This window comes from Sinocyclocheilus grahami, unplaced genomic scaffold, assembly GCF_001515645.1.
Source record: "Sinocyclocheilus grahami isolate Dianchi unplaced genomic scaffold, SAMN03320097.WGS_v1.1 scaffold778.1, whole genome shotgun sequence".
Classification (NCBI taxonomy): Eukaryota; Metazoa; Chordata; class Actinopteri; order Cypriniformes; family Cyprinidae; genus Sinocyclocheilus; species Sinocyclocheilus grahami.
In genome coordinates, this window is record NW_015505957.1 from 158,712 (window position 1) to 172,972 (window position 14,261).

The 14,261-nt window shown below is 35.7% G+C and overlaps 1 protein-coding gene across 2 annotated transcripts; it reads right to left on the reverse strand.

Moving 5' to 3' along the window:
* Positions 1 to 4,422: 4,422 nt before the first annotated feature.
* On the reverse strand, positions 4,423 to 12,690 carry vsx2 (visual system homeobox 2). 2 transcript variants are annotated; one of them, XM_016246015.1, is made up of 5 exons: positions 12,038 to 12,690; positions 11,585 to 11,669; positions 10,729 to 10,852; positions 7,438 to 7,618; positions 4,423 to 5,770 (listed from the first exon to the last, which is right to left on the reverse strand). In XM_016246015.1, the coding sequence occupies exons 1-5, from the start codon at positions 12,456 to 12,458 to the stop codon at positions 5,460 to 5,462; spliced, it is 1,122 nt and encodes a 373-aa protein (XP_016101501.1). In that variant the 5' UTR covers positions 12,459 to 12,690; the 3' UTR covers positions 4,423 to 5,459. The 2 variants fall into 2 exon arrangements, with proteins under 2 accessions (XP_016101501.1, XP_016101500.1); XM_016246014.1 differs by having other exon boundaries at positions 4,423 to 5,833.
* Between the last annotated feature and the right edge of the window lie 1,571 nt (positions 12,691 to 14,261).

Sequence of the window (14,261 nt, forward strand, 5' to 3'; positions counted from 1 at the left end):
TGAAAAACATACATGCAGTTTTCGATACATTTAGTTGTAAGCAATTATGTTTTAGCCATTCCGTGATCTTTAACATTGAACTTGTTAGCTGATCATCAGCTTGAGCTGCACTATTAGCATGTACAAAAACTACTGTGTCATCAGCATACATCTGGATGTTGGAATTGAAACAAACATTTGGCAAATTTACATACAGAGAAAATAAAAGTGGGCCCAAGATTGAACTTTGCGGGACACCTGCTGACAAAGAAACAACATCTGATTGATAATTCTTCACTCTAACCAACTGAGACCGGTCTGTTAAATATGATTCTACCCATTGAATGGTGTCTACTGAAAAATAAATGCATTCCATTTAGATAAGATAATTCAATGATATCAAAGGCCTTTTTTTAAATCTAGGAAGACGGCACCGACAACCCCTCCTCGATCCAACAACAACTTAACTTTTTCTATAAAATAGCAATTGGCTGTATTGGTTGAGTGATTAGTACGGAAACCAAAATGATGTGGGTGTATAGGATAAGCACTGGTATTTAATTGATTTATCATTTGTTCTGCAACTAGTTTTTCGGCGACTTTGGAAACCACGGGCAAAATACTAACAGGTCTGTAGTTGCTGGTGGATAGAAGATCACCTCCTTTAATATGGGAATTACAGCAGCTAATTTCCACACATTTGGGAATATCTAATGAGTAAATGAAAGATTTCCAATTTTTGTAATCGGGTTGACTAATACTTCAGAAAGCACTTTCAACATACAGTGCTGTGAACAGGTTTTTGCCCCCTTCCTGTTTTTTTTTATTTTTTGCATATGTCACACTTAAAAGATTCAGATCATCGAACAAATTTTAATATTACACAAAGATAATGCAAGTAAATACAAAATGCAGTTTTTAAATGATTATTTATTTTATTAAGGGAAAAAAGCTGTCCCAACCTGCCTGGCCCTACGTGAAAAAGTAATTGCCCCCTAAATCTAATTACTGGTTGTGCCACGCTTTGCAGCAACAACTGCAATCAGGTGTTTGTGATAACTTGCAATGAGTCTTTCATATCGCTGTGGAGGAATTTTGGCCCACTCTTCTTTGCAGAATTGTTTTAATTTAGCCACATTGGAGGGTTTTCGAGCATGAATGGACTGACAGCATCTCAATCAGATTTAAGTCCGGACTTTGATTTGGCCACTCCAAAACCTTAATTTAGTTTTTCTTGAGCCATTCAGAGGTGGACTTACTGGTGTTTAAGTGTGACAAACATGCAAAAAATTTAAAAAACAGGCACTGTACATGTATTCATCCCAGTGACATTTTTAGCTCGAGATGGCCTGAGGGATCTAATCACTCTCATCACATCTGACTCAGTAATAGATTCTATGTTGAATGCTGGTTCTGTCTGTCTAACTTGACAAAAAAGTGTTCTTATACCCGGGAGTAAAATACTTAATTATATTTTCTACTGAATCAATGTAATAATTATTGAGAACATCAGCTACTTCAGCTGGCTTATTCTGAAGTTTTCCGTCAACAACAAGTTGTAATAATGATTTATTATATAGGTTAATAATGAAAACTTTTTCCTAATAATGACTTAATCGTAATAATGAGAAACTTTCTTATAATAAAGTAGAAAACGAAACTATTTGTTATAATTTGTTATGATTTTTAGAATTAAATAAGGACAGAATTATCTTAACACTGTTGGACGTTGTTAGTGAACAAACTAAATAAACTAGGCGAATACATTTTTTTAGGGTGAATTCATGCAAACTGGGGTATTTGTTTCCATTGATATGACTGAACCTCTATGTTGCAGAGAATACCCTTTTTTGGACTAAACATCAATGTAGTTTTTTTTTTAAACATCAATGTAGTATTGGTGGGTTTATTAAGCAAATGATGTATTTGCACTATTCATATTTTGCACAGACTGTACATTGTTCAAGCTATTACACTGTACACTGTCTAACGTTGTTACTGTACAAAGCACAGTAATCTATTTCTAATAAAATATTATTGCACTACTGATATTTTGCATAGACTATACATTGTTTAACAATACTATTGTACACACAACCAACTGTATTACCACTGTTCTTACGTTGCTGCTGTTCATACTGTACATATAACCCTACATTGCACTCCTTTTTATATTATGTACATGCTTAATATTGTATATAGCAACTCCACTGTACATACTGTAAATTATAGCTTCACATACTCTGCACTTATCTGTATATAAAACACTCTATTCTTGCGCTTCTGGTTAGATGCTAACTGCATTTCATTAGCTCTGTACTTGCACTCTGCATAATGACAATAAAGTTTAATCTAATCTAATCTAATCTAATGTAGGCTATTGGGTAAATTACCTATATATTACAGTAAATGTCCAGCAGGGGGCAGGAAGGGACCATTTTTACATCCTCAATCCACATTTTAGGTCTCTCTTTTGTCATGATGCTACATCAATAAAACAAACTGAATCAATCTTATCACGTTATTGCCATTATTTTAATAAGCCAAAATATCTTCAAACAGAGCAACTACTAGCCTATACTATATTAATATAATAATGATCAAATCCACTGAACAAACATTTTTATGCATACAACATTTACCATAGGCTACATAAGAATGCCACTCAGTCAGGCAGATGAGAATTGTTCTTTCAATCATTTTAAGCGCATATTGAATGTCTAAAGAAACAGATTTAGATTGTAAATTGTAAAGCATTAAGAGTTTAGCATGTAGGCAATGTTCTGATAAATGTAAACAGAAAAGGATTTTCAGTGTATTTAAAATTATCAAAGAGTTTTCAAATAATATGAGTGAATAGTAATATTTAAATGATATATTATGGCAGGTGTCATTCAAAATGATATTATTTATTTATTTAGCCAAATGATAGATTAGGCTATATATCATTTAGAATTTATATTCAAATATAAAATTAGTCACAGGGCAAGAAGTCATTGAGCCAACTGGAAAGATTGCAGGATACACAATCAATTAATAATTCAAATCAGTTTGATTGATATTAAAATGTATATGACTGATGTATTTTACATGCATACAATCAAAGTGAATATCCTTTCTCATTTTACACATTTGTCAGATATTCTAATTACCTGCTTTACCTAACGGCACAGCAGCTTGGTGATCATCACAATCTGATTAAGAAATCACTCTAAAGACAGCATGGATTTGCCACTAAGATAAATGATCTTAACTCTGATCACAGATAAAGTCCAGTTCGTCTCTCAGTCAGGCCTCTAATGGCCACCATTAGTGACATTGTGGGATTAGAAAGTACTTTACTTTAATTCAGGATTCCTCTTAGAGAGAGTGCCTGAAGCCTGAGCTTTGATAGGCCTGAAACAAAGAAACTGGTAATCGTCACAAACAGTCTTTCTATAGATAAAAAAACAAATGTCTGAATAATGAGTGTTGATTAAAACATGCTTTATGTCATTAAAGCATGGAATCCATTTGAGGTTTAAACAACATTTCATTTATTAAGCCATGTCTAGAGCAATACAGGGAAATGTAAAAGGCTAATATGCTTGACAGGATCACTGGGTGACAGAGATGTCAGGAAAGAGGATAGAGATACAGTATATTCTGTTGCCACGCAAGCCTAGCCTTATCACCCCCAGATGTCAACTAATTAATTACGCAGACACTAAGTAAATTAAATTAGGATTGAATTAACAGTGTGTATCAATAATCTGTTGACAGGCCTTGATAATAAGGGCATGGAAAGGATCAACAACCCAGATCCTTTTGGACGCTTCTAATCAGCACAAATCCTGATTGATTTCACAATTTACGGATTAGTCAGAGGGAGACCTATATATTTTTATTCATTAGGTTTAACATGGACATTTTAATGGCTAATATTTAATTATGTACAGTTGTAAGATAATTACCATGCTTTTCTCTATCCTGTTATGTGAGGATTTTTAAATTGTAAGGCATCCAAGGCTGCTAATATGAGATAGAATGATTGTAATCCTGGGCCTTTTACATTTAAAATATCAGTGCTTTTAAATAGATAGATAGATAGATAGATGATTGTATATGTTTCTACATGAAGGATAAAGGGTATTAATTCAGGAGCCTCAGTGAGAGTACCTTATCTAGGGCTGCTTTCCTGCTCTCTCCCATATGTCTGTTATGCATCGCTCCTGCTGTTTAATCTGCCCAGATTGAGGCCTCTCAACTGTGTCGGATTACGCTCAATGACACACAACAGTTTAGGTGACATACAAACGATTGTTACTCCGGCTCCATAGCCCGAAACACACTATAAAAAAACATTTACAAATTATTCGTTGTAAATAAAACAAATATTGGAGTACTTTTTACAAGAAAATACCTTTTCATATTTTTTGCTTCAGAATTTTTGTTTAATTCACTGTGTTATTTGCCATTTCTTTGTAATTGTTATTGAAATTTATTAGCAGTTTCTGCATAAAAAATAGTTTGTTTTCAGTGCACTGCAAAAGATTTTAACGCAAGTTTGGATTTTAATTACTGTTTGTAAAGATTTATTTTTGGTGCACTGTATTTGAAGTGAAGTGCGGGGGTGGGATCGGGAAAGGTCCTCGAAGCGGGATTCGAACTCGGGACGCCCGTAGTGCAACAGCTCTATATGTCTTTATGCTATAAAATTATACCTTAAATACAGTTAAACCGATGCTGTACATAAAATCTGCTCAAGTAAATTGATGCATTTTATGTTCTCCTTTGCTTATGATTTAATTAAAACACACTTGATGTAAAACAGGTTAGTATTGTGCATCTTTTTTTTTTTTTTATAATTTGTATTACATTTTACATGTTACGAAAAAAAGCACACAACACTACAGTACATTAATATATAGTTCAAACAATACTGTAGCAGGCTATTTTAATTTACAATATATACAGCAATACTCTCTATTACAACTTTTTACCACTGAGAGTTTGAAGACGGGGTACTATACAAAATTCAAATGAAAAGCACTTAAATTCTGTTCTTTCAAAGCTCAGTAGGAGTTCTTGACCAATAATTTTCTGATGACAATATTACTGAATACTGAAATTAGATCATAAATATCCACACATTTATGGTTTTATTCAATTGAGCAATTTTGCAAACAGCACTGAGGAGGCTGCCAACACGATAAAGGGGCCCTATACTTATTCCTAGAATTTTTATGGCTGGAAGGAAAAAAAAGCTATTAATCACTGGCATGATGAACTGATGCTGCTATCAAAATACTGAAAATTTCTAAACCGTTTTGACCGTGCTAATGGAAAATAAAATGCAGAGGAATATTGAGAATCAATCAAAAGTCCAGTGCTTTCAAGGGATCAGTGCAGCAATATGAGGAAGATAAAACAGCCCAGATATTTTCACACCAAGCCTTATGTTTTGTGGCATTATGAAGGGATGAATTACAGTGCATAATCTAAGAACTCTTTTCCTCTTCTTTTGCGTCTAACTGTTCGCTGGACTTCTCCTCTGTCACTGACGTCTCCATTTTGTGCTCTAGTCTCTCAGAGGAAACCGTTCCCAGCACTTTGGCACTGTGCTCCTGTGCTTTTGCCCTGAGAACAGCAATACTGTTCTCCCTCAGTTCCTCTTTGGATATGGGTGACTCTGTCCTCCTTTCCTCAGCCTCGGCGGCTTCATCCGGCTTGGGATTGGTCGGTTTCTGAGTGACATCTGACTTCTCATTTGATTGGACTGCAGCAGTCTCCAAGGACTTCTTGTGCATCCCTGCAAAGAATGGTGGGTATTCGTGTTTAGAAAAGCAGCTGGTGGTAGGAAAACCATCTCGAACTGGAAATAGCAAGAGACAGATTTTAGATTTAGTAACAAAATATGACTAATCTGATCAAAAATAAATGGATAAATAAAAGATGAATACATTAAAAATACAATATTCTTTTTAGATTTTGTTATTATAATTTAATCATGCAAGTAAATTCCTTGTTATCTTATTATTTACAGGTAGCCAATGAGAGGCCATAGTCAGTTGTAAAATATCATTAGTAAATTTATTTTTAATGTTTTATTTTGAAGAACAAAAAAATGCAGAGGGGTTGTAGCAAAACAAACAAACTGTCAAATTTAAGAACAAAACAATTGCCAGGAAAAGACAAAAAAAAAAAAAGAGAAGAAGATAAATGTATATACTAACTACAAACACACAGATAAATAAAACATAAAATAATAAATATATAATTAAAAGGGTCATATGATGCTGCTAAAAAGAACATTATTTGGTGTATTTGGTGTAATGAAATGTGTTTATGCTTGAGCAGAGGGCTAGAGTGAGCGGAGTCTGGGCGGGCTTGAGAACAGCGCGGCCGGCGGATTCAACGAAGGAGCGTCTGGCGGGCTTGCGGCAACCACATGTGACGACTCCGGGCTGGACTCCGCTTTGTCCACGGTGAAAGCCGATCCGGCGATCGACAGTGCAAAGTTGATGTATTTCCTCAGCGACCAGCACGGATCAGCTCCAGGCATGATGAAGCGGATATCGTCCTCTTTTGGAAGGCCAACCTAAGTAGTTTCGCTTTCACAACGAAACACAGCGCCTTCACGACATGGCGGCGGCGTCAACAACAACAATACTACAGCGAAAATAAAAGTTACGCCTTCTTTCTTTGCATGAACATTTGGCCGGTGTTATGCAAATCTTCCCACATCGTGACGTAGATATGTGGGGGCGTGTTAGAACGAGCCGTTTTAGGTAGTCGTGGCTGACTCTTAACTTTTATAAAGAATATCTCTTTGGATTTGAGATTTTAGTCTTTGCAACTTTACAGATCTTCGTTATACACCAAGAGCTTGTAACACTCCAAAGAGAAAGGAAAAATTGAAATCGCGTCATATGACCCCTTTAAGTAATTTATTTATTAGCAATTTTATTATATTACTAAACTTTTTTAATTTCTAGTTCTTATGTAACTGTAATACAGAAAAGGATTGCTCTAAAAAGTGGTAAAATTCTATTTAAAACATTTCAGTAAGATATCTGCTGAATAAAAATATAACATTTAAATGATCAACTGAGAACATTATTGTAAATGTAATCAAATTGCTTACTTTACAGCATGTTTAAATTCATTAAATTCTGCATCGTAGAGATATGATATAAAGTAAACCATGCGGTGTTTATTCATACAACTTGTTGAAACTGAGCAGTGCTGGGTGACAAATGAAATATAGTATTTAGAGCATAAGCAAGGCTGTAAATTATTATAAAAGACAAGATTTAGAGAAGAGTCTATATGAAAACATTCTTGACATTCAATGAAAAATATATCATTTCCAATTAAAATTTGCTTTTATAGTTATGATGATGGTGAATAAAGATCAATTTGCTCTTTAAATAATAAAAAAATTATAATTATCAATCTTAATATCTTTCGGCATACCTAGAAGCCAGGGAGCACAGGAGTCCATGACGCCATCTTTAGCAGACTTCAGTATGGACTCAGGCAGAGGGATGGAGTGACGCACCATGGCACCGTAGAGCCCGTATTCAGCCATCACGCTGCTACGACCCCAACACTTCTCCCGCTTTCTCCACTTGGCCCTCCGATTTTGGAACCACACCTGTCCACAATGAAATGTGATTTGCATAATGGTAAAGATGGTCAAATAGTCCTTCTGAGATATCTTAATGACAAACTCACTTTCATAAGGAAAAGATGCAATGAGGAGAGTGAGGCTGTATCTAACACTGCTGTTCACTGAAGAAAGATAATCATACAGGTTTGGAACAACATGAAAGTGGGTAAATAATGGCATAATTTTCAGTTTTGGATGAAGTAACACATTTAATTAGTCTGGAAAAGATAATTGAACAAACAGTTAGCAACTTGCAAATACAGAGCCCATAGCAAATATGTGACCCTGGAGTCATAATAGCACGTGTATATTTGTAGCAATAGCCAACAATACATTGTATGGGTCAAAATTATTGATTTTTCTTTTATGCCAAAAATCATTAGGATATAAGTAAAGATCATGTTCCATTAAAATATTTTGTAAATTTCTTTGAACAACTTTAAAAAGGCGATTTTCTCAATAGGTTATTTAGATTTTGTTGCACCCTCATATTCCAGATTTTCAAATTGTTGTATCTGGGCCAAATATTGTCCTATCATAACAAATCATACATCAATTGAAAGCTTATTTATTCAAAAAATGTACCCATATGACACAGACACATAGGGGTCACACAATAACATATGTAATTTACATCTTTTCAATGTGTGCCAATGAAAAGACTCTTTTTTATTCCTAACCAATGATATCTCACAGCTGACTATCACCTCTCATTGGCTCATTGGAGTCATATGTAGTCGTAAAATCGAGCGAACAGTTTAAGCTGGCAGGCGCCAGATAGTGTCGATTTCAGCTAAACGACGCGACGCCTGCGGTTGAGTTCTGCCTTGACGCGGCGCGGCGCGGCTCCTCTCCTCTCCTCTCAGCGCTTAACCAGCACTTGCCCTTCTCTAATTCTAGCTGCTAGCAGAGCTGACGGATGAGAGGAGGAGGGGCTCCCGGGTTCAGAGAGGCCAGACATTGGATGAGAAATTATCAAAACCATTTTCCAATCTTTTCTGGTAATGCCGATGATGATAGCCCTCATTTCATGCAAGATACTTTTTGAGGAGAAATTGGTTATCGGGCGCTCAAAAGAAAGCGGGTGAAGACAGCGATGAGAGACGACCCCAAGGGCACGCACAAGCTGATTGAAAAATAAGTTAATTTCGAGCCCAATCGATGGTGGACAGGCGGGCAAATATCACGGGAAATTAAACGAGCAGGACCCCAGAGAGCAGCGCCATTGACCCGTGCTAATAAATTCAATGTAGTTATTTCATTTAAACTCCCCACATCTCTTCCCCTGGAACACGGGAGGCTTTTCTCATTTAACTAATTACACTCGATGAGAAAATTAGATGTTCATTTTACTTTGGATTGAAATAGAATTATTTATTTATTTCCTTATTATTTATTCACCGAGAGGCACCGTAATGAGAAGGAAATTAAAAGGCGTGCCAGCAAATGGATGGTTCAGGTCACACAGTAATCTTCTTCCGACTTGATTGCTTGATTAGGTCGTTAGCGCCTTTCTCTCTCTCTCTCTCTCACACACACACACACACACACAAACTCAGAGAGCAAATGGTTTCACATCCACCTGAGGCTGATGAGATATTATCTGTCCGAGATGCTGCACTTGATCGATATAGTCAGTGTGTGAATTGTACAATGACTTTTAGGGCTTTTTTAAAAAGAATTTTGGCTTTTTTTAAAATATTTTTTTATATTAAACGTCGTCCAAATTATTACATTAGATATTAAAAGTAATTTCTAGGCGCTCTAGTCCCGCAGCGCAAATTTGTAATTTGGCACGATTATAGATGATAGGCTACATCTGTTGTCTATAAGACAAAGTTATTTGGGATAGGGCCTATAGCTATTTATAATAAAGTGTCATAGCCTACTTTATCGACTGAACTCCGCAAACTAATCGCAAAGAAAATCGCGAGCAGAGGTTAAGCTACTTCCGTGATCGCTCTACTCGCTTTGACAAAAATCGAATTTAACATTGTTGAAACATATACGTACGTATGAATTTTTTTTAACTTATCTAAAAATCCATAATTAGCGACATGGACTAATTAGAGGGCTCGAACTCCCATAATTCGCACCTTTAATAGCCTATTCACCTGATGTTCACCTTCTGCAGCTGACATCAAGAAAATAACGACTAACCATTAGGCTACAGCACAAACCACAGGTTAATCCACGCAGCATAGGCTACAACACAGGCTCACTGCAAACGGAAAAGATACTTCACCGTTTCTTTTATTTGCACCATTTCCTCAGATAACCACACTGACCGCCCTTTATAAGGTCAGTTCTCAGGAACCAACAAGTTCCGCGCGATTCATCAACAAAGCCACGCGGTATAGAGGAAAGGTTTTGAGGCACTTCAAAGTTTCTTGAGTAGGCTACCTGAGCATATATGAGGCACTGAGAGGTTCTCCGAAGGCATCTGAGAAACCTCCATTGGTGCTTCATGTAGGCTATAACATAAGATACAGTAACAGTTTGTAACATAAGATACAGGAGTGAGTTCCGATTTGGCATAATTTTTTCGTCTGTCATATTAGGCTCAGAGTAGAGATCTATTAACCCAAAATTTATGTTTTATTGCATCCTTAAAATATAACAATTTTAGTCCTGTTCGATTTCCTCATTTTTAGTCTAAATAGGCCTATTCAATTGTAAATCATTTTTAGGCCTACAACAACATGCTGATAACTTAGTCATATTGTTATAAAAACAGGAAACGCACAAAGCATTTTCCGTAAAACACACACACACACACACACACACACACACACACGAAAGAAACAAAGAGAAAAAGCTGACGTAGCTAATTCGAGGAATTTTACAGGGCAAGTCTTAACGTAAAAGCGAAATACAATAAAGACCAAGAATATTTTAACTATTTTAACTTTATTTTGTAGGCCTACAACAGTAACAACAAATAGCCCCAAAAAAACGAATCACTGAATGCAGGGGCATACAGCAAAATTATTCGTGTAGGCTTTTTATTCAATAAATAAAAAAAGAGTGTCGTTCTCTTATATTCTCATTTAATTCAAAAGGCGAGTGTAAATAGTTCAGTGTTAACTCTCTACCTGTATTCTGTCCTCGGGCAGCTCGGTTTTCATGGCCAGCATTTCTCTGGCGTACACATCCGGATAATGAGCCTCGTTAAATGCCTTCTCCAGTTCTTCCAGCTGGTAAGATGTAAATATTGTTCTACAAAAGAACAACATTCAATAGTCTTAGGAAATCAATATTAGAAACATCACGCATAAATTGTATAAAATGTATTTCAATAACTACTCAAATCCGCAAATGTCGAGGTCAGACTACATGTTTTCTTTTAGGTTTTAAAATATAAATACAATTGTGTATGTGTGTTGTATTTTATTATTTTCATTTGATTCATATTATTTCATTTGATTTTTTAATTTGTAGAACTGTCAAATGCTGAAATATTACATATTGATGTATTAATGTAATGTATCAATATAATGTTTATTTCTCAATTGAATTTAACCAATTTTTTCCTATACAATATAATCCAAATGCCTCTTAAAATATAACGATATAAAATACAAATTAGTACAACGACATTGCCATTATTATTATTAGCCTATTAAAAAACTATAGGACTATATTTTGACTGCTTTTAAAACCTACGAATCTTTAACTCATTACGAAAAAATATCCATAATTAGCTCTTTTAAAAAGGGACAGGGATCTTGGGCATCCTTGCCGCAGTTCTTCTGTTCCTCAAATGTTATTTTCCAGTTGATTTCAAACTGGCCATGACTGCCAAACCATCGAAGCAAACGTTTTAGAGGACTAGAATAATTTTACGCGTTCCTTTTGTTGTTTCGGATGTTTAATAAAATAATCCTGTAGATTAGCATAGTCATTTTGTACTGTCATTTCACATTAATTGTAGTAGCGTTAAGCCTATACCTGTGTCGTCTCTTTTTTCTCTTCTTGCTCTGGCTCAGTGAAGATTTCGATACTTTCCTTTCACTTGAAGAGACATCCTCTGAATCTGTAACATCGGGGGAAATGTTATTCAAAATGTGAAATATTATATGTTTTGCAACAGTTATAGCCCTTTAATTTTAAAAGCACGTTTTTGACGATGATAATCACGTAGTGTTTGGAGGAAAAGTATATCAATTTATCATAAATAATACAATGGAAATAAAACAGGCAACAGGTTGGAGTCTTTTTTTTAAATCACATTTTCATCTTGATAATTTAAGAATCGCAACAAGAATAGTAGCTACTATATATTATAACACGTAGCCTATTTGTTTATTAGGGCCTTCTCCTCCTCAGTTAACAAAAATGACAACGAGAAATCGAATTCCGATTTTCGGGAAATTGAAACATGAATTTCGCAGGCCTGTGTACCTGAGCTGGCGGACTGGTTGGTTTGCAGCGGTCCCACTGTCCTGTTGAGCGGCTGCAGATGGACGTTCTGCGCGTCTGACAGCACCTCAAGAAACGCCGGCTGCCTGTAGAACGATGGAATACCTCCAGGGCCAATTAATCCCATCCCGACCCCAACACCGAGACCAGCTGGACCGAGCATCGACCTGCTGGCTAGAAGGTGCGCCCCGGCAGGGAACGAGTCCAGTGTGCTCCGCGGAGCCGAGGACGGCTCTTTATTTAGTCCCAGGATCTCCTGGATGCCGAAGCCCGTGCATTTGGGCGGATGTGTGGTGCTGCTCTTTGACAGATGTGGATTGTTATTTCTCCCGTTCTCAGCGGCACACACTGATTTTGATTTGTTCAAACTTTCCGACAAAACAGCCCCATCCTTTCCTGTCATGGTGCCTCTGAGACTATTCCCTTCTTCACATACGAGTCGGTCCCTTGTGCACAGGCATCCACGGCGCAATACGCATGATCCCTCCTTTTATCCAACAGGTCCATCCCAACATGGGTCAAAACTCAACAGCCAATCAGCGGCGAGTAAGTGATTTAGAATTCCGGAGGATAGAGGATGCCGCTCTCCCTGTTTTTTATGCATCATGTCATTTCATTCACATCACATTTTGTGTTAATCAGACATTTAACCAAAATTAGCAAATAAAATGAGATAACTTCGAAATTAAATTTCGAATTAAATGTAGGCTACTCAATTTAAGTAATAATAGTAATAATAATAATAATAATAATAATCTGTTCATCTACATGGTAAAATAAAGGAAATTAGGAAAATGTCTGAAATAGAAAAGGACATCTGGAACCATACAGCGCGCATGTATGTCGCCAGCAATGTCAGAATATATATAGAATATATATATATAAAATTATTGTGAGGCAGCATCGCCTAAAACACCAAAAAAAAAAAAAAAAAAAAATTATAAACAGGCAAAACTGACAAATTAGTCATTTTATAAATAATCTGTTTTACAAAACTCATAAATAATTCAATCATACAAGGCCGAACGTTTGTCACTGAAATAGATTGCTTAGCTAATTTCTGTTGGATGTTGAAGGATTCAGCAGATAGGCTACAGAACCTGTAAGGATTTATAGGCTAATTCTTATCGCTATATATTTCTCTTTTGCAAAAGCTAAAAATCTTTTTAGCCTTAAAATAAAAGGCTTCGATCATAAGTGCAAGGCTCTAAATAATGAATATAAATGGGTCATGATGTCTGAGACTATAAAAAACAAAACACGTGTCAAGTTCTGAGAATAGCCTATTTACAAATGATTTTGAACGCGTTTATAAGTGGCATTCCGTTTGATCTTTTTATATAAAAAAAGGTAAAAAGGCCACAAAATTGATTTTTCAAATTATAATAATTATAAAATTGAAAGACAAAATTGCTTTACTGTTTATTTAAAGATATAGTGGCAAAATTAAATTTTCAAGAGCCCCCCCCCCCCATTTAAGGGGGAAAGTCGGTATATTTTACGTTATTCTGCTCTTTCAGAAGAACTGTTGCCTATAAAACATAGTTGCACCCATTTGAACAGACTGCAAAATATAGCTTATTCTAATTACATCCAAGTTTCTTTAATACACCGAGGTCTAATCAGCTATTACTAAATTACAGTGGGATTTTGATTCGTTTTGCAGATAATTTGTGGCACAATTTGGACATCTGGACAGATAATTACTGGGAGATAATTTATGGAAATGAGCAGCGAGCCGTTGATGGAGACAGAGATAACACCAATCTTATCAAAGTGCCATGTGCTGATGCTGATGCATAAATAAACGGCATGATTCATAGACAGCAGCAGAACGTCAGACGCGTGCGTGCAGATAGGCTACAGAACCTGTAAGGATTTATAGGCTAATTCTTATCGCTATATATTTCTCTTTTGCAAAAGCTAAAAATCTTTTTAGCCTTAAAATAAAAGGCTTCGATCATAAGTGCAAGGCTCTAAATAATGAATATAAATGGGTCATGATGTCTGAGACTATAAAAAACAAAACACGTGTCAAGTTCTGAGAATAGCCTATTTACAAATGATTTTGAACGCGTTTATAAGTGGCATTCCGTTTGATCTTTTTATATAAAAAAAGGTAAAAAGGCCACAAAATTGAATTTTCAAATTATAATAATTATAAAATTGAAAGACAAAATTGCTTTACTGTTTATTTAAAGATATA

Coding starts and splice junctions, on each gene's coding strand:
- vsx2 (XM_016246014.1), bottom strand. CDS start 12,458: ATGACAGGAAAGGATGGGGCTGTTTTGTCGGAAAGTTTGAACAAATCA. Junction 11,670..12,037: donor CAACCAGTCCGCCAGCTCAG/GTACACAGGCCT, acceptor CCGATGTTACAG/ATTCAGAGGATGTCTCTTCA. Junction 10,853..11,584: donor AGAAAAAAGAGACGACACAG/GTATAGGCTTAA, acceptor GTTCTTTTGTAG/AACAATATTTACATCTTACC.